The sequence below is a fragment of the Mesoplodon densirostris genome, chromosome 1 (genome assembly GCF_025265405.1).
Source record: "Mesoplodon densirostris isolate mMesDen1 chromosome 1, mMesDen1 primary haplotype, whole genome shotgun sequence".
Classification (NCBI taxonomy): Eukaryota; Metazoa; Chordata; class Mammalia; order Artiodactyla; family Ziphiidae; genus Mesoplodon; species Mesoplodon densirostris.
In genome coordinates, this window is record NC_082661.1 from 211,574,757 (window position 1) to 211,595,506 (window position 20,750).

The window sequence follows — 20,750 nt, forward strand, 5'->3', positions numbered from 1 at the left end:
TCTCTTGCTATTTACTGAGTGCCCCTATTTGCCAAATATACACAATATAATGATTTAAAGTAGGCAATTTCTGAGGTGTCAGTCCCAAAGTATTGCTTTCTCACTGTAAGTAGTTTAAAGGTTATACAGTATAATAATGTTTTCACAAGCAAAAGCAAATTAGTCTATCTTCTGTTAAACATTCCTCACAATAGGAAAGAAGGAATTTAACACCTGGCACATATATATCTAATCTATTCCCATGATTTCTGAGCAGACATGACCTTCTAATGTTTATCTGTAAGCACTCTACAAAACAATATGTCCGGGGAGAAGAAATTAGTAATCTGAATTGTAAATATGTGACTATGATCTAAAAACTGGAGCCATAAAAGTACCCCAAGGTAAGTAATAAGTTTTAAAACTACTTTTATTACCTAATGCTTTATACTTATTGATAATCTAATCAGTTTCCACTACTGGAAGGCTCCCATTTGAGTCATGCAAGCAAACAACATTCTATCATGCTATTTTATCTTTGCTTTTATTAACCATCATTGAATATTTTTTAACCTTCAAACTTAGAAGCAATCTAAAAGGCACAGCTCACAATCCAAAGAAAGGTTTGATCTGACAAAATGAGCAGATGAACTTAGTGTCACCTCTGAGTTCCTCAGTGCTCAGAATGATAACCTACAGATTTTGGTGGGTACAAGTTAGTCATTCTTACTATGTAAGTTCACCCACACAAAGAGACAACACAGCTAAATCACAAATATCAAACAACAACATAAAAACCAAAACATTTTTCATTTTCTATTATGACTCCACTGCTACCCAGTTTGGAGGTTTTTTTTTTTTTTTTTTTTTTTGCTGTACGCGGGCCTCTCACTGCTGTGGCCTCTCCCGTTGTGGAGCACAGGCTCCGGACGCGCAGGCTCAGCAGCCATGGCTCATGGGCCCAGCCGCTCCGCGGCATGTGGGATCTTCCCGGACTGGGGTGCGAACCCGTGTTCCCTGCATCAGCAGGCGGACTCTCAACCACTGCACCACCAGGGAAGCCCCTGGAGTATTCTTGAAGGGCTATAGAAAAGAGTAGTAGTAGTAACAACATGTAGGACTAGAGTCAGAAGAACAGAATTCAAGTCCTTCCCTGATACTAAATTGCTATAATAGATACAGAATAAATAATGTATAAATGTTCATGGTACTGATATTCCAATTTAAAACTACAATTTTGGTTATTTCTGTACTTTGCCTGTAATCAGTACTTTGAATTCAAAACCCAGCTGTCATTTACTGCTGTTGACCTTGAATAATTTACTATTTAGATTTCCTCATCTGCAAGACAGGATTAAGATCACTTACTTTCCAGGATTACTTTGAGAAGTAAATGAGATCATACGAATAGAAGAACTTAGCACAGTATCTGCATAAAGTCCCCCTTCTCCTTTTCACCCCTCTGTTCCTGCATTGATTTTGTTTGTGTGTTGTAGACTGCAAATTCCCTTAGGGACAGACACATGTCTTATTTTCTGAAGAGATCCAGCACCTAGTCCAGATCTGTACACAGAGTAGGCATTAAATGAAAAAAAAAAGTGAACAAATGTGTTGAAATTAATTTTAGATTATAGATCTAAATGAAACATGGAGACACATGCAATGTTTTTGAGCATGAAAAATACATGGGAAATGTTCTAGGAACTTTATGTGATACACCAGTTTATATGATAAATGACTCTACAGGAATGGAATAAACTTTGTAATCAGACTTGCCAAAACATATATTGATAAGTGAGCATGTCCCTTAACTAATCACTGTTCTAAGATTTTCCTTTTGATCAAAACATTTTAAAGTAACTGTTTTGAGAGTTTGCATGTGAGTCACACAGGAAAATCAGCATAATTATTTTATAACCAGATTTCAATTTTAAAACTAAAAGTTAATATTTAATCACTAGTCCCCAACTTAGTGAATTGCTGTGGCTCATAATGATTATTGACTTCTTTTTGTAATAAAATAAAGCATTAAAGTACAATGATTTCCCAGTCCAACAACGTATAAAAAAATAGGGCAAAGGAATGACATATATTTGAAGACAATTTCTAAATAAATTCCCAAAGATATGCTAAGCGATAGCAACACATTGCCTAGTAAAGACAGTCTCACAAAATGTTTATTTGGAATACAGACTCATCTAGATACTTTATTTAGTAACATATTAATCACATTATTTTGTGTATGTACATACATATGAGGCTCTACGTTAACCCTATATATTAAGTATATATACTTGCAATTTATGCCCAAAGCATATAAATAATGTGGATATACTAGGTAGACCAAACGCACAGGCTTCCTGTACGCCTCAGTATCTGCTACCCTCTTGGGTAAATTCAGGATCAATATGAACAAACCATCATCTCTGTCATCCTTTAATCATCTCTTTTCCAATGATTTTCTTTTTTTCTTCCATGTCAGTCACTCATTCTTATAAACACAACTTAAACCTCATCATCCCTCTAGACAGTTCCACCTCCAAAATGACTACTGCAAACACCCCACTCTCTGTTCACAGCCTCCTACTCTTCTAGCTGGCCTCCTCACCTACTCTCATCTCAAACATTCACCAGCCTACCTGGCGTCTCCAGGGCCTTCTATGGTGTTGCTCTTCCATATCCTAACTTACATTGCAGGTCCTCTCACCATCTTCACTGCCACCACCTGGGTCCAAGCCACCATTGTATCTTCAGGTGACTACTGTGATAAACTCCCAGTGGGTCTCCCTGTTTCTGCCTGTCCCTCTCCAGAGTCTATTCTCAGTCTAGCAGTTAGAGCAATCCTTGGAGTAGATAAGTCCTATCATGGCACTCTTCTGATCGATACTAATAAAAAACTGCCAGGATAAAAATCCAGGTCCTTACAATGACCTGTAAGAGCATACACGATCTGGTCCCTTGTTGTCTATGTGACCCCTTTTCTTCTCACTTTCCCCCTTGCTCACTGTAATCCAACCACACCAGCCTTCGCAACTCTGCTCAGCACACAGACTGGCTATACTTTCATCTCAGCCCTCTGTGTAGCCCTTCTCCCCCACCAGCAGTGCTCCTCTCTCAAGGGTCTTCCAGGTTTGCTCCTTTACCTCCTTCAAGTCTCTGCTCAGACGTCCCTCATCGATGAAACATTTTGTTCATCTTATTTAAATCAGCAAATGACATTTACCAGCACCACTTCTGTCCTCCCCTGCTTTCTCTCCATAGAACATATCACCATCTGACAAAGAACCCATTTCCTTAATCCTTTGTTTATTGCCTGTTGTTTACTGTATCCTCATTAGAATATAAGCTTCAAAAGGGCAGAGACTTTTGTCTCTCACTCACTGATGTAGTCCCTGTTCCTAGAACAATGCTTTGAACATGGTAGGCACCTGATGATTATTTAATGAAAGCAGCTTAGATTTCATGGTCCATTATTTCAACCATATTTTTGCCACCAAACTTTGTGTATATAAGTGTTTACATGATTAAGTTAATTCTTGAGTGCAGATAAGGGAAAAGCTTCACTAAAGTTTGGACTTAAATCATCTTATGAGAGAAACTCTAAAATTATTCTGAAGCTGGAGAAATTAAACTATGGCTATTAGATGCCTACTTGAAAGATGTGATTCTCTTAACCCATTTATTCAGAAATATAGCTTTGACTTTCCAGTTTGACAAAATAAAGACACTTCCACTTATGCTCTTCTTTGAAACCTACAATAAAAATAATGAAAAAGAAAAAAGAAAGCTTCATCTTGAGTAAGAAATGGCCATAACTGTAGACAACCAACTGTGAATACTACTTGTCAAATTCAACAAAATGTGGACCAAAAGCCCAATAGCCAACATACACATTCTCAGACCTCCAGCAGACTACAGATTTCCCCAAATGTCACAGTCCTGAGAGGTCTATCCAAAATTCCTATGACTGAAGTTGCTAGATGTGGTAGACATGGCCAAACCTCTGCAAAATCTGGGAAAACCTTGCAGGGCCCGAGGTTCACACGCAGAGAACGGCAGGGAAATGGAGCTGCAGGAGGAAGCACGCAGGTACACCTTTGTCCTTATCTTTGCTTTGACCTCCTGGTAGAGGACGCCTGTCTGGAAGGGAGGCCGATGAGTGTGTTACAGAAGCCATGATCTGTGTTGCAGCCCTGACCAGTGTCAGCTGAGCAGAAACAGACTAACAGCTTGCTACGAATATGCTTTACCGAGTCACATCAACTTCCTGCTCGTGCCAAAGGGATAAAGTAAAAATCTAAAGTATAGTTTAAATCAAATCCATCCTGTTCTTAAAAGCTTTCGCCATTTTCCTATTCCTATAAGTTTTAGCTACCTAGTTAAACTCCATCCTAACTTAACTCTAGTATCTAGCTTTCTCCTGCTACTTCCTATGGTCCAGCCAGAAATGTTCAGTCACCACTATGTGAACCCTCCATGTCCTAAAACATTCTTTCTACCTAGAAGGGTTTCTGTTCCCCACACCTCCCTTCCTCTCCACAGCAACTTGCTGAAACCCAGTCATTTTTCACAGAGACACTTAATACCCCATTCATCCATAAAACTTCCACTTCAAAGAGTTTTATGGTTTATGAATTAATTCATTTTTAAAAAGCAGATCTGGGGCTTCCCTGGTGGTGCAGTGGTTGAGAGTCCGCCTGCCGATGCAGGGGACACGGGTTCGTGCCCTGGTCCGGGAAGATCCTACATGCCGCGGAGCGGCTGGGCCCGTGAGCCATGGCCGCTGAGCCTGCGCGTCCGGAGCCTGTGCTCCACAACGGGAGAAGCCACAACAGTGAGAGGCCCGCGTACCGCAAAAAAAAAAAAAAAAAAAAGCAGATCTGGAGAGACACATTAAATACTAAAAGTACACTCTTCTGTCCATTGAGGATGCAATCAGATTCTTGCTTCTGAAAGATAAAAAGATGCTTAATTTAACTATACTGAGAAAACTAGAATACTGAATAGTAAAAAATGTCTAGAAGTAGCAGGTGTTCCATCATGAGTAACACATCTGATTGGCAACTTTATTTTCTGCTTTTGACTGTTTTCCTTCTGTTATCAAGCCTGATACCCTTTAAGGTAAAGGGAAGTAAGGTGATATCATAAAGGTGACGTGACCCTAATAATTTCTTTATTTAAAAGCTAAAATTTATTGAAAACTGGCCATCATTATCTCGTTTAATCATAACAAACAACCAAATTAGTTACAGACATTTTTCTTATTTTACAGATGAGGAAGTCAAGGTTGAAGAAGAGATTGAATAATTTGCCCAGAGTCACACAAATTGTAAGTTCTAAGCCAATCTGATTCTAGAACTAGAATTCTTAACTCTGCGCTCTAAGCTTATTAATACATTTACTAAAGTATCTCTGACCAGATGGTTTCAAAAGTAAGCCAAAGGCTTCATCAGTTACTCTTCACCCTATATTATCACCCCACCCCACCCCCAAAAAATTTGCAATACTTTACATTTCTATACTACTTAACTGGCTTTGAGAGTACTTCCACAAGTATTAATGGTTTAAATCCCACAAAAAATCTATAGGACTTTCATCATTTTATATAGCAGGAAAGAGGAACAGAGATATTATAAATTACCCAGTCACATTGCTGAGTAGCCAGGATACAGACACAAGCCTTCTTAGCCTAATATCAGTGCTCTTTCCAGAACAGCTAAACACTTTAGAAGTATCTGATACCTTTTCTTAGATATGGAAGTCATGAAGTATTCAGTGAATTGTCATGCTTCCCAGTTCTATTCAACTAATTTGAAGACATCCATTGTTATTACTTTTATACTATGTAGAAATTATGATCATAGACATATTTTCAGTAATATAATGAGTCTAATTATTAATCAAGGAATTTTCAGTGTCAGGCAATATGTTCACCAGCTTGACAAGCACTAGGCCTGAAATGACATGGTTTCTACAATTTCAAAGGATAGAAACCATACTGTGATAGGTTTCTATCAATGACTGCTAGAACACCAAATGTATGGGCGGGAGTGGTGGGAAAGAAGTGTGAATAGGTAGGATGAGTTCAAATCATGGAAAGCCTTGTTTGTCATGCCAAGATTGAGATATAAGGATAGGTGAAGAGGATCCACTGAGGAATTTTGATATGGGAAGTAGTACGTTCATATTTGCATGACAGGAAGTAACTTAGGCAGTAGAAGATGGAAGATGGTGTCAAGGGCCAGAGTAGAGTCAGGGAAACCAGTAAAAAGGCTACTGTAGTATTCTCCCGAGGCACAATCAATTCCCAAATTTGGCTGATTATTTGAAATTACCAAGGAAGTCTTTTATTTAAAAAAATTTTTTTTCATCATTAGAATATATTTTGCATTTATATAATAAAATATAGAAGACAATAAAAATAAGTGAGCATTGCTACAAACAACAGAAATAAAATTCATGAGCAATATTCAGCAAAACAAAGCTGACATAAAATGATATACATTGTATGGTTTCTTTTTAAAAAATTCAAAACTGGGCAAAACAAATTTATGGTGAAGATAATGGTCACTTTGGGGGCAGAAAGGAGGGGCCGTGACCAGGAAATGGTATGAGGAAGGCTTCCAAGGTGCTGGGAAAGTTCTGATTTTTGATCTGAGTAGTGCTTATACTAGTGGGAGTTCACAAAATGCACATAAGTCATAAGTTTATAGTTAAACTTATGACTTATGCACTTTTCTCTGGGTTATAACTTATTAAGAAAGCTAAGACAAAAGCCTTATTTAGTTCACTAAGATCAACAATTGGCAAAGAATTACTGAATATTATTTTAGACACCTACAAAGTTCAAGGAACTGCCTTAGGTGATCAAAGATTCCAAGTCCATTCCACTATCAAACTTTTTTTTTTCATATTAGTCATCCATTTTATACACATCAGTGTATCTATGTCAATCCCAATCGCCCAATTCATCCCACCCCCACCCTCTGCTGCTTTCCCCCCTTGGTGTCCATTCGTTTTTTCTCTACTTCTGTGTCTCAATTTCTGCTCGGTAAACGGTTTCATCTGTACCATTTTCTAGATTCCATGTACATGCGTTAATATACAATATTTGTTTTCTCCTTCTGACTTATATCACTCTGTATGACAGTCTCTAGATCCATCCACGTCTCTACAAATGACCCAATTTCATTCCTTTTTATGGCTAAGTAATATTCCATTGTATATATGTACCACATTTTCTTTATCCATTCATCTGCTGATGGGCACTTAGGTTGCTTCCATGACCTAGCTATTGTAAATACTGCTGCAATGAACATTGGGGTGCATGTGTCTTTTTTTTTTTTTTTTTGCAGTATGCGGGCCTCTCACTGCTGTGGCCTCTCTGTTGTGGAGCACAGGCTCCGGACACGCAGGTTCAGCGGCCATGGCTCACGGGTCCAGCCGCTCCGCTGCATGTGGGATCTTCCCAGACCGGGGCACGAACCTGCATCCCCTGCATCGGGAAGTGGACTCTCAACCACTGCGCCACTAGGGAAGCCCAAAGATGGCAAGTCTTAATCATGGTGACAGAGAAGGAGACATTGAATTTTGCTAGAAAGTAAATAAGTATGTTGAATCCCATAGGTTTTGGATCGTTGTGTTTTCATTGTCGTTTGTCTCTAGGTACTTTTTGATTTCCTCTTTGATTTCTTCAGTGATCTCTTGGTTATTTAGTAACGTATTGTTTAGCCTCCATGTGTTTTTGTTTTTTACGTTTTTTTCTCTGTAATTCATTTCTAATCTCATAACATTGTGGTCAGAAAAGATGCTTGATATGATTTCAATTTTCTTAAATTTACCGAGGCTTGATATGTGACCCAAGATGTGATCTATCCTGGAGAATGTTCCGTGCACACTTGAGAAGAAAGTGTAAGCTGCTGTTTGGGGATGGAATGTCCTATAAATATCAATTAAATCTATCTGGTCCATTGTGTCATTTAAAGCTTGTTTCCTTATTAATTTTCTGTTTGCATGATCTGTCCATTGGTGTAAGTGAGGTGTTAAAGTCCCCCACTATTACTGTGTTACTGCTGATTTCCTCTTTTATAGCTGTTAGCATTTGCCTTATATATTGAAGTACTCCTATGTTGGGTGCATATATATTTATAATTGTTATATCTTCTTCTTGGATTGATCCCTTGATCATTATGTAGTGTCCTTCCTTGTCTTTTGTAACACTCTTTATTTTAAAGTCTATTTTATCTGATATAAGTATTGCTACTCCAGCTTTCTTTTGATTTCCATTTGCATGGAATATCTTTTTCCATCCCCTCACTTTCAGTCTGTATGTGTCCCTAGGTCTGAAGTGGGTCTCTTGTAGACAGCATATATATGGGTCTTGTTTTTGTATCCATTCAGCAAGCCTGTGTCTTTTGGTTGGAGCATTTAATCCATTCACGTTTAAGGTAATTATCGATATGTATGTTCCTATGACCATTTTCTTAATTGTTTTGGGTTTGTTTTTGTAGGTCCTTTTCTTCTCTTGTGTTTCCCACTTAGAGAAGTTCCTTTAGCATTTGTTGTAGAGCTGGCTTGGTGGTGCTGAATTCTCTTAGTTTTTGCTTTTCTGTAAAGCTTTGATTTCTCCATCGAATCTGAATGAGATCCTTGCTGGGTAGAGTAATCTTGATTGTAGGTTCTTCCCTTTCATCACTTTAAGTATATCATGCCACTCCCTTCTGGCTTGTAGAGTTTCTGCTGAGAAATCAGGTGTTAACCTTATGGGAGTTCCCTTGTATGTTATTTGTCATTTTTCCCTTGCTGCTTTCAATAATTTTTCTTTGTCTTTATTTTTTGCCAATTTTATTACTATGTGTCTTGGTGTGTTTTTCCTTGGGTTTATCCGGTATGGGACTCTCTGCGCTTCCTGGACTTGGGTGGCTATTTCCTTTCCCATGTTAGGGAAGTTTTTGACTATCATCTCTTCAAATATTTTCTCAGGTCCTTTCTCTCTCTGTTCTCCTTCTGGGACCCCTATAATGCGAATGTTGGTGTGTTTAATGTTGTCCCAGAAGTCTCTTAGGCTGTGTTCATTTCTTTTCATTCTTTTTTCTTTATTCTGTCCTGCAGCAGTGAATTCCACCATTCTGTCTTCCAGGTCACTTATCCATTCTTCTGCCTCAGTTATTCTGCTATTGATTCCTTCCAGTGTAGTTTTTTTTCAGTTATTGTATTGTTCATCTCTGTTTGTTTGTTCTTTAATTCTTCTAGGTCTTTGTTAAACATTTCTTGCATCTTCTCAATCTTTGCCTCCATTCTTTTTCCGAGGTCCTGGATCATCTTCACTATCATTATTCTGAATTCTTTTTATGGAAGGTTGCCTATCTCCACTTCATTAAGTTGTTTTTCTAGGGTTTTATCTTGTTTCTTCATCTGATACATAGCCCTCTGCCTTTTCATCTTGTCTATTTTTCTGTGAATATGGTTTTTGCTCCACAGGCTGCAGGACTGTAGTTCTTCTTTCTTCTGCTGTCTGCCCTCTGGTGGATGAGGCTATCTAAGAGGCTTGTGGAAGTTTCCTGATGGGAGGGAATGGTGGTGGGTAGAGCTGGCTGTTGTTCTGGTGGGCAGAGCTCAGTAAAACTTTAATCCGCTTGTCTGCTGATGGGTGGGGCTGGGTTCCCTCCCTGTTGGTTGTTTGGTTGTTTGGCCTGAGGCAACCCAACACTGGAGCCTACCCGGGCTCTTTGGTGGGGCTAATGGTGGACTCTGGGAGGGCTCACACCAAGGTGTACTTCCCAGAACTTCTGCTGCCAGTCTCCTTGTCCCTTGGTGAGCCACGGCTGCACCCCGCTTCTGCAGGAGACCCTCCAACACTAGCAGGTACATCTGGTTCAGTCTCCTATGGGGTCACTGCTACTTCTCCTGGGTCCCCATGTGCACACTACTTTGTGTGTGCCCTCCAAGAGTGGAGTCTTTGTTTCCCCCAGTCCTGCCAAAGTCCTGCAATCAAATCCCGCTAGCCTTCAAAGTCTGATTCCCTAGGAATTCCTCCTCCCGTTGTCAGACCCCCAGGTTGGGGAGCCTGACGTGTGGCTCAGAACCTTCACTCCAGTGGGTGGATTTCTGTGGTATAGGTGTTCTCCAGTTTGTGAGTCACCCACCCAGTGATTATGGGATTTGATTTTATTGTGATAGCACCCCTCCTACCATTTCATTGCAGCTTCTCCTTTGTCTTTGCATGTGGGGTGGATTTTTTGGTGAGTTCCAGTGTCTTCCTGTTGATGATTGTTCAGCAGTTAGTTGTGATTCTGGTGTTCTTGAAAGAGGGAGTGAGAGCATGTCCTTCTACTCCACCATCTTGAACCAATCTCCAAGGAAGCCTTTTAAAATACAGGTTTTGGAGCCCTGCCTTGAGTTTTCTGACTCGGTCTGGGTCACCAGGTGCATGTGATAATGGGCCAGGTGTAGAATTCTCCTGCCTGGATGAGAGGCTATGAGGAAGCACCAGTGAGGGTGGGAGAGATTTATGAGATACTTAAGCAGCAGAATGAACAGGTTTAAGTGATTGATGGACATCAACCTGGAGTGATTGTGTGGATGGACAGGTCACTCATTATGTCCCAGAATTCAAATGGAGCATTCAGATCTTCAAGGGCAAGGAAAGATGATGAGACAAACCACAGGACATACAGGTACAGGTGAGCATTAGGTAGTTAGATATAGACGTAGGGTTTGCCAGGGAGAGCTCTAGACTTAAGGCCTAAGAATGAACTTAGGAAATAATGTTTAATTCTGACTCAGAAGGAAGAGACCTCAAAGGAGATGGAAGAGAGGCCAGAGAAAGAGCAAGAAGATAAGAACAATTCAAAATTCATTCAAGCATTTAATGGGGAAAGTTTGGCTTGTGGACAGAGTATAAAGGGCCTAAATTCCAAGAAAATAAGTTTTGATTGTATATTGTCAGCAAAAGTGGGGGAGAGCAAAACAATAACAGCAAACGGTTTGCTTACTTAAGTCAAGACTATGCTATGATCAGGTTTGTTTTGGGGGAACATCATTCTATCACTGGTAGAAAGGAGATGGAGAGAGGGTAAGTCTAGAGGTGGGAGAACAGTTTGAAATTGTGTGGCTGTAATAAGGGCCTAATCTAAAGCATTGGGGGGTGGGGTGGACACAAGACACCCGTTTCAAGAGCGATATCTAAGGCAGAATGGTAAAGGAGGAGGAGTTAAGGGCAAACTAAGGCTTCCAGTTTGGCAGACCAGTGGCCGGCAAACTAAGGTTGGAGCGGGTAGAATGTAGACAAAGTTTTGGTGATGATGTTGTGAGGGTGAGCAATTTCAGGCACCATATGGTTTTTCATGGGTAGTGAGAAATATGGCTCTATTGCTCTTCCGATAGGTTGAGGCTAGGAGTTATGATTTAGAAGTCATCAGCAGTATGGGAACTGAAGTAAAAGACAGTCACCCAGGCAGATACATATTTAGTGAGAATAAGTGACAACCAGTGGTGATTGTCAGGAGAGGGTGAACACAGTACTCAGAATCAGATCTAATGCTACGAATGCTGCCTGATCTATACCAAGTGCAGGGAGACATACATTCTTTATTCTAAATATTACTCAGTATACTCAGTGAATCAATCTGCAGTTTCTTGTTTTATTTTGTTTTTTGTTTTTTTGGCAATCACACCACACTGACATTTCACACTGTGTTAGAAGTTAACTAAAATCATGCATATTTTAATTGAACTATTATCAATTCATTTTGGTCTCCTCTTGACCATGAACCTAAGTAGAGGACTTTCCAATTATACTGATTCCATCAGACGTGATGTTTTTGTTGCAAGAAACAGACTACTGCACTAAAAGTAGTTTATCCTATGATGACATTTATTTCCCTCTCATAACTATAAGCCCAGAGGTATGTGTGTTGAGGGTTGGCTCAGCAGATGAGCAACGATGAGGAATTGAGTCTTTTTCCTCCTTTAGCTGCCAACCTCAGTGTGTCAGAGGTACATTGATCAAGGGCAAAAGGTGATGGCGGCAGTGCCCTGCATTCTGCTTTCATATAAGAACATCTGAAAGCAGGATGGGAGCAGGGGCGTGTTGACCCAGAGGCCTACTCTCTTTCTTTTTTATTAAAATTTAAATAATAATTTACGTACAGTAAAATGCATAAATTTTAGGTGTACAGTTGAAAGAGTTTCGACAAATGCATACACCCATATAACCCACTTCCCTATTGAGAACATATTCATCACCCCAGAGGGCTCCCTGGGGTACTTTCTTCGTCAGTCATCACCACTGCTGCCACCCCGAACTCCACCCAGAGGCGACCACAGCTCTAATTTCTTAAATCCTTCTCTTTTTGGTAATCAGGAATGAAAAGATTTCCCAGAGCCCTCTGCCTCCAGCACACTTTCCCTTACATCTCCTTGGCCCGAACTGTGTCACAGCCGACCTTTAAGTCAATCACGGACTAAAGAGGATAGTATTATAGACCATTTATGACTCATCCATCTGTTGGGGCCCATCTGACCTAAGCACACTGCTGCAGACCCAAATAAAACTGGGTTTTGGGGGTTTTTTTTACAGCAAGAAAGAATAGGGAAAGGGTTATACACACACACACACCCAAAATGGTCTACATATCCAGCCATCCAGTATCTGACCTATTCTTCAGCTTTACTTCACTCACAAAAGTGCTAAGTATGTGCTAGTGCAAGCCAATGATTAAACTACTGAGAATGACACAAACAAATGTAGAGACCTCCCCTGAACTGAACAGCAATCTATGTTCCAACACTCTGGTCAAAGTTCTTCATCCTGGTCCAAATGCAACCAAATCTGTATTTGTCTGGGTCCCCAATTTTCATTTAGCCCACAAGGGTATCATGAGAATGTCATCCAACACTTTGGCTCCTACACTGGGGCACAGAGAGGTGTGTCAGTGGATAGGTTTAGTACTTTTGCCCCTTAAAAGCCCTTTTCTCTGTCTCAGTACGTTTTATGAGCCTCAGATTATTCTCAGCTCAGATATTTCGAGTCTCTGTCACTGTAGTGTATTTATCACTTGTTCTGTGCCTGTTTACTCTTTTTGTATACATCCTTCTAAAAGCTGAGCTCACGAGAATGATGCCTTGTTTTTCTTAGCTGCTCTTCCATTCTTCCTATTTTTCAGTATGTTAATGATATCATTGTGAACCTCCCAATCCCTTTTCAATCCAGCTTCCTCCTGGTTTATCTCTAATGTTTCTAAGATCTTAGGAATTTTAGAAAAATCTGCTTTCTAAACAATGTCCAGGTTTACATATCTAACCATGGCTAGCACATTCTTTATTGTTATGGACCTTAAAATGGCCCTGGTACATCCCATTAATTTCCATAACTTCCATTCCATCCTTATTGGTTATAATTAGGTCCAGAAAACCATGCTTCCTTGTTGCATTATTTACCATCTCAGAGGTAAGACTATCAGCAAGATCAGTAAAAAACTGCATTAAATATTCTGCTTTAACAGAATGATGCTTCAGAGTATAGACATGGAGTTTCCAATGATGACATTTATCTGCCTCTAGGCCAGATTTGAAACTTGCATTAGGAGAGTAGCAGTCATATTCATCCACCTAAGATATCTATATTTGACTCCTTCAGTGTTTTCAGTTTATGTATCTTGTACTCTCATGCTTAAACCTAGTAGCTCAAGGATTTCTATGCAGGGCACTCTTCCAAAGATCTCAACGGTGTTACTTTATTTGTACAGCATGTAAGCTCCTGTTGGTGTATTCTAGTGATTATTTGTATCTCAGCAAGTTTGTCTTGCTTAGGAGATAATATTTATCTATTTTCATTCTATTTTAGGTTTACCATATTATCTTATCAGCCCTAGTTAAAAAGGTATATGTGTTAAAAAGTGTTTATCCATGATACAGCTGAAACAAAGTCAGTCACTTTTTAATATTTTAAAAAGAGACCCTTTGCAAAGCACTGTAGGAGTCAGATAAACATATTTTAAGGTAGATTTTTTTTTCTATTTAGAAAATTATTTTAATTTTTCATAGAAAAATGGATACAAGTTATTTTGTTTTAATATTCTCTTGTGAATCACTGATATTTTCTCAGCTACCACATTACCTTCACTTTATGCTACACTTGATATTCTCCAAAGTAGCTCATTTTATCTGAGCATTGTTCTTCCTTTTCCTCAGATTTCAGTTTAAAGTTCTCTTTATCAGGTTAGCAAGATTCTTGTCAAATGCATTCCTCTCATACGTAAGCTATCCCCTATACGAAGTGTTGTATTCGCACATGAGCCCTAGTTAAGAAAACCTCATTTTGGTCTTTTTTTGCTGCTTTGGTTGGGTGCTACATGATACCGCTTACCTTTCATTTCTTCAAAGTCATGCCTCAACTGGAAGAAGAAATGAAAATAGCCCTTCAGTGCCCAAACCAAGTGCCATATGAATCAACAAGAGTATAGTGTGGTCTGTAAATGTGATAAGTCTCAGGAAACCTCCTGAGGGAACCTCCCATATCAGTTCCATCAAGATTTACCTCAATATGAATGAGAAAGAAATAAGATGCCTTCCCTCTAGTCCCTACCTGAAGGACTTGGTTTGGATGTTTATCCTCTGACTCTTAGTTGTAAATCTTTAGAGAACTACGTGCATTAACCTACTGTGTAAAAGATATGTTATAAATTATCAGCCAATGATAAAAAGATTTAGATAGTATTGTCAAGATTCCTTTATAGGTTTTAAAATTAGTCTCCTTTACTGGTGACAGTTACCAAGGACCTCATATATGGGACTTACAGTCTCAAGTTGAACTTGGAAGTGTGCCAGGAACAAGAGAGACAAAAAGACATATTAATACTGTCTTCAGGAATCCACAGTCTACTTGGTAAGCTAACACTTCTGGACACAGACCTAAGCACGTATCCCTGCTATTAACACCAGGCTTCCATAAAGAGGTGGTGCACCCAATTGACCATACCTCTGGGCTCATGTAAGTGCTTTTGAGATGATTTTACAGCAGTAAGGAAACATCAATCCACAATTATTCTCCAATCTTAGAAGTATATATATCAGTTTAACAAACACTTGATACAAAGAATAGACTTCATAAAAAGAATTCAACGTAGGAACAATAATCTGAAGGTATATCCATAAGGAATTTTTATAACAGATAATGATTAAATATCTTCCATTAAAAATACAGCAATACTGAAAATTAAACACCAAAGTTACTTACTTTTACTATGATAAGCCTCGCTAGGTTTTCACACCTCTCGTTATCATTTTCTACATACTCCACTTCAAACAGGGTGTTATAATTTTCTAATATTTTAGCCATTATCTTGTTGCAGAGGTCTTGCTCTTTCATGCCTTCAAGCCCAGGAGACACACTAGAAATAAGGGGAAAAAATTGAGAGGAATTACTTTGTAAAAACACAAGTGCCAGCACAGCTGACTCAGGCTTATACTTTGACCTTTCCTGAATGATTGATCAGCCTTCTTATAAATACAAATGGGATTTTAAATAAGTTCTATGGTGACACAGGATGTTGTTGGGACAACTGGCAAGTTCCAAAGATCTGAATTAATAACTTGTGCTGAATAAGAAAAGTACATGTTGTTCAGGAAGAGGGTACAGGTTAACATGCGTGCAATCAATAATGCTTTATACATATTAGAAATTGCTACACATAAAGTAACATTTATAAAAAAGTAAAAGCTAAAGAGAGACCTTCAAGAGGGCAGAGGAGTAAGATGGGGAGATCACCTTCCTCCCCAAAAATACATCAGAAATACATCTACATGTGGAATAACTCCTACAGAACACCTACTGAACGCTGGAAGAAGACCTCAGACCTAGCAAAAGGCAAGAAACTCCCCAAGTACCTGGGTAGGGCAAAAGAAAAAAGAATAAACAGAGACAAAAGGATAGGAACGGGACCTGCGCCAGTGGGAGGGAGCCGTGAAGGAGGAAAGGTTTCCACACACTAGGAGCCCCTTTGCGGGCGGAGACTGCAGGTGGCGGAGGGGGGAAGCTTCGGAGCCGAGGAGGAGAGCATAGCCACAGGGGTGCGGAGGGCAAAGCGGAGAGATTTCCGCACAGAGGATCGGTGTCGACCGGCACTCACCAGCCCGAGATGTTTGTCTGCTCAGCCGCCGGGGCGGCCGGGGCTGGGAGCTGAGGCTCGGGCTTCGGTCGGATCCCAGGGAGAGGACTGGGGTTGGTGGCGTGAACACAGCCTGAAGGGGGCTAGTGCACCACGGCTGGCTGGGAGGGAGTCTGGGAAAAAGTCTCGAGCTGCCGAAGAGGCAAGAGACTTTTTCTTCCCTCTGTTTCCTGGTGCACGAGGAGAGGGGATTAAGAGCGCTGCTTAAAGGAGCTCCAGAGACGGGTGCGAGCCGTGGCTAACGGCGCGGACCCCAGAGAGGGGCGTGGGACGCTGGGGCTGCTGCTGCCGCCGCCAAGAGGCCTGTGTGCGAGCGCAGGTCACTGTCCACACCTCCCCTCCTGGAAGCCTGTGCAGCCCGCCACTGCCAGTGTCCCGGGATCCAGGGACAACTTCTCCGGGAGAACGCACGGCAAGCCTCAGGCTGGTGCAACGTCACGCCGGCCTCTGCCACCGCAGGCTCGCCCCGCATCCGCACCCCTCCCTCCCCCCGGCCTAAGTGAGCCAGAGCCCCTGAAGCAGCTGCTCCTTTAACCCCGTCCTGTCTGAATGAAGAACAGACGCCCTCCAGCGACCTATACGCAGAGGCAGGGTCAAATCCGAAGTTGAACCCCAGGAGCTGTGTGAACAAAAAAGGGAAATATCTCCCAGCAGCCTTAGAAGCAGCGGATTAAATCTCCACCATAAACTTGATGTGCCCTGCATCTGTGGAATACCTGAATAGACAACGAATCACCCCAAATTCAGGAGGTGGACTTAGGGAGCAACTGTAGACTTGGGGTTTGCTTTCGGCACCTAATTTGTTTCTGGTCTTACGTCTATCTTAGTTTAGTATTTAGAGTTTATTATCATTGGTAGATTTGGTTATTGATTTGGTTGCTCTCTTCCTTTTCTTCTTTTAATATATATATATATTATTAACTATTTCTCTTTTTGTGAGTGTGTATGTGTATGCTTCTTTGTGTAATTTTGTCTGTACAGCTTTGCTTTTACTATTTGTCCTAGGGTTCTGTCTGTCCTTTTTCTTTTCTTTTTTTTAGTAGAGTTTTTAGCGCTTGTTATCATTGGTGGATTTGTTTTTTGGTTTGGTGGCTCTCTACTTTCTTTCTTTCCTTTTCTACTTTAAAAACATTTTTATTTTTAATAATATTTATTTTTCTTTTAATAACTATTGTTTTTCTTTCTTTCTTTCCTTTTTCCTCCCTTTTCTTCTGAGCCATGTGGCTGACAGGGTCTTCAGCTGGGTGTCAGGCCTGTGCCTCTGAGTAGGGAGAGCTGAGTTCAGGACACTGGTCCACCAAAGACCTCCCAGCCCCATGTAATGTCAATCAGTGAAAGCTCTCCCAGAGATATCCAGCTTAACACTAAGACCCAGCTCCACTCAATGACCAGCAAGCTACAATGCTAGACACCCTATGCCAAACAACAAGCAAGACAGCAACCTAACCCCACCCATTAGCACAGAGGTTGACTAAAATCATAATAAGGTCACAGACACCCCAAAACACACCACTGGACATGGTCCTTCCCACCAGAAAGACAAGATCCAGCCTCATCCACCAGAACACAGGCACCAGTCCCCTCCACCAGGAAGCCTACACAACCCACTGAACAAACCTTAGCCACTGGGGGGGAGACACCAAAAATAACGGGAACTACGAGCTTGCAACCTGCAAAAAGGAGACCCCAAACACAGTAAGTGAAGCAAAATGAGAACACAGAGAAACACACAGCTGATGAAGGAACAAGGTAAAACCCCATCAGACCAAACAAATGAAGAGGATACAGGCAGTCTACCTGAAAATGAATTCAGAGTAATGATAGTAAAGATGATGCAAAATATTGGAAATAGAATGGAGAAAATACAAGAAACATTTAACAAGGGCCTAGAAGAGCTAAACAGCAAACAAACAATGATGAACAACACAATAAATTAAATTAAAAATTCTCTAGAAGGAATCAATAGCAGAATAACTGAGGAAGAAGAACGGATAAATGTCCTGGAAGATAAAATAGTGGAAATAACTACCGCAGAGCAGAATGAAGAAAAAAGAATGAAAAGAATTGAGGACAGTCTCAGAGACCTCTGGGACAACACTGAACACACCAACATTCAAATTATAGGGGTCCCAGAAGAAGAAAAGAAAAAGGGACAGAAAATATTTGAAGAAATTATAGTTGAAAACTTCCCTAATATGGGAAAGGAAATAGTCAATCAGGTCCAGGAAGTGCAGAGAGTCCCATACAGGATAAATCCAAGGAGAAACATGCCAAGACACATATTAATCAAACTATCAAAAATTTAATATGCAGAAAAAAAATTAAAAGCAGCAAGGGATAAACAACAAATAACATACAAGGGAACTGCCGTAAGGTTAACAGCTGATCTTCCAGCAGAAACTCTGCAAGCCAGAAGGGAGTGGCAGGACATTTAAAGTGATGAAAAGGGAAAACCTGCAACCAAGATTACTCTACCCAGCAAGGATCTCATTCAGATTAGGCAGAGAAATTTAAACCTTTACAGACAAGCACAAGCTAAGAGAATTCAGCACCACCAAACCAGCTTTAAAACAAATGCTAAAGGAACTTCTCTAGGTAGGAAACACAAGAAAAGGAAAAGACCTACAATGACAAACCCAAAACAATTAAGAAAATGGTCATAGGAACAAACATATCGATAACCACCTTAAATGTAAATGGATTAAATGCTCCAACCAAAAGACATAGACTGGCTGCATGGATACAAAAACAAGACCCGTATATATGCTGTCTATAAGACACCCACTTCAGACCTAGGGACACATACAGACTGAAAGTGAGGGGATGGAAAAAAGATATTCTATGCAAATGGAAACCAAAAGAAAGCTGGAGTAGCAATTCTCATATCAAACAAAATGGACTTTAAAATAAAGACTATACAAGAGACAAAGAAGGACACTACATAATGATCAAGGGATCAATCCAAGAAGACAATATAACAATTTTAAATAGTTATGCACCCAACATAGGAGTACCTCGATACATAAGGTAAATGCTAACAGCCATAAAAGGGGAAATCGACAGTAACACAATCATAGTAGGGGACTTTAACACCCCATTTTCACCAATGGACAGATCATCCAAAATGAAAATAAATAAGGAAACACAAGTTTTAAATGATACACTAAACAAGATGGACTTTGGTATTTATAGGACATTCCAACCAGAAACAACAGAATACACTTTCTACTCAAGTGCACATGGAACATTCTCCAGGGTAGATCATATCTTGGGTCACAAACCAAGCCTTGGTAAATTTAAAAAATTGAAATCTTATCAAGTATCTTTTCTGACCACAACACTATGAGACTAGATATCAGTAACAGGAAAACGTCTGTAAAAAATACAAACACATGGAGGATAAACAATACACTACTAAATAACCAAGAGATCACTGAATAAATCACAGAGAAAATCAAAAAATACCTAGAAATAAATGACAATGAAAACATGATGACCCAAAACCTAGGGGATGCAGCAAAAGCAATTCTAAGAGGGAAGTTTATAGCAATACAATCCTACCTCAAGAAACAAACATCTCAAATTAACAACCTAACATTACACCTAAAGCAATTAGAGAAAGAAGAATTAAAACACCCCAAAGTTAGCAGAAAGAAAGAAATCATAAAGATCAGATCGAAAATAAATGAAGGAAACAACAGCAAAGATAAATAATACTAAAAGCTGGTTCTTTAAGATAAACAAAGGTGAGAAATCTTTAGCCAGACTCATCAAGAAAAAACGGAGAAGACTGAAATCAATAGAATTAGAAGTGAAGAAGGTGAAGTAACAACTGGCAATGCAGAAATACAAAGGATCATGAGAAATTCCTACAAGCAACTATATGCCAATAAAATGGACAACCTGGAAGAAACAGACAAATTCTTAGAAACGTACAACCTTCTGAGACTGAACAAGGAAGATGTAGAAAATGTAAACAGACCAATCACAAGCACTGAAATTGAGACTGTGATTAAAAATCTTCCAACAAACAAAAGCCCAGGACCAGATGGCTTCACAGGCAAATTCTATCAAACATTTAGAGAAGAGCTAACACCTATCCTTCTCAAACTTTTCCAAAACATAGCAGAGGGAGGAACACTGCCAAACTCATTCTACGAGGCCACCATCACCCTGATACCAAAACCAAACAAAGATGTCACAAAGAAAGAAAACTACAGGCCAATATCACTGATGAACATAGATGCAAAAATTCTCAACAAAATACTAGCAAACAGAATCCAACAGCACATTACAAGGATCATATACCATGGTCAAGTGGGGTTTACCCCACGAATGCAAGAATTCTTTCATACACGCAAATTAATCAATGTGATAAATCATATTAACAAACTGAAGGAGAAAAACCATATGATCATCTCAATAGATGCAGAAAAAGCTTTTGACAAAACTCAACACCCATTTATGATGAAAACACTCCACAAAGTAGCCATAGAGGGAACTTACTTCAACATAATAAAGGCCATACATGACAAACCCACAGCCAACATTGCTCTCAATGGTGAAAAACTGAAACCATTGCCTCTAATATCAGGAAGATGA

At 39.9% G+C, this 20,750-nt stretch overlaps 1 protein-coding gene across 7 annotated transcripts in view; it reads right to left on the minus strand.

Moving 5' to 3' along the window:
- Positions 1 to 20,750, minus strand: part of FAM13A (family with sequence similarity 13 member A) — a 332,218-nt gene that overhangs the window by 199,459 nt on the left and 112,009 nt on the right. For all 7 annotated transcript variants that reach the window (XR_009533983.1, XR_009533982.1, XM_060115146.1 and 4 more), the window contains one exon: positions 15,218 to 15,371. Coding sequence is in view for 5 of the 7 variants with exons in the window: in XM_060115146.1 (XP_059971129.1) it covers positions 15,218 to 15,371 (154 nt within the window). In the remaining 2 variants the exon portion in view is untranslated. The remainder of the gene's footprint in view (positions 1 to 15,217; positions 15,372 to 20,750) is intronic.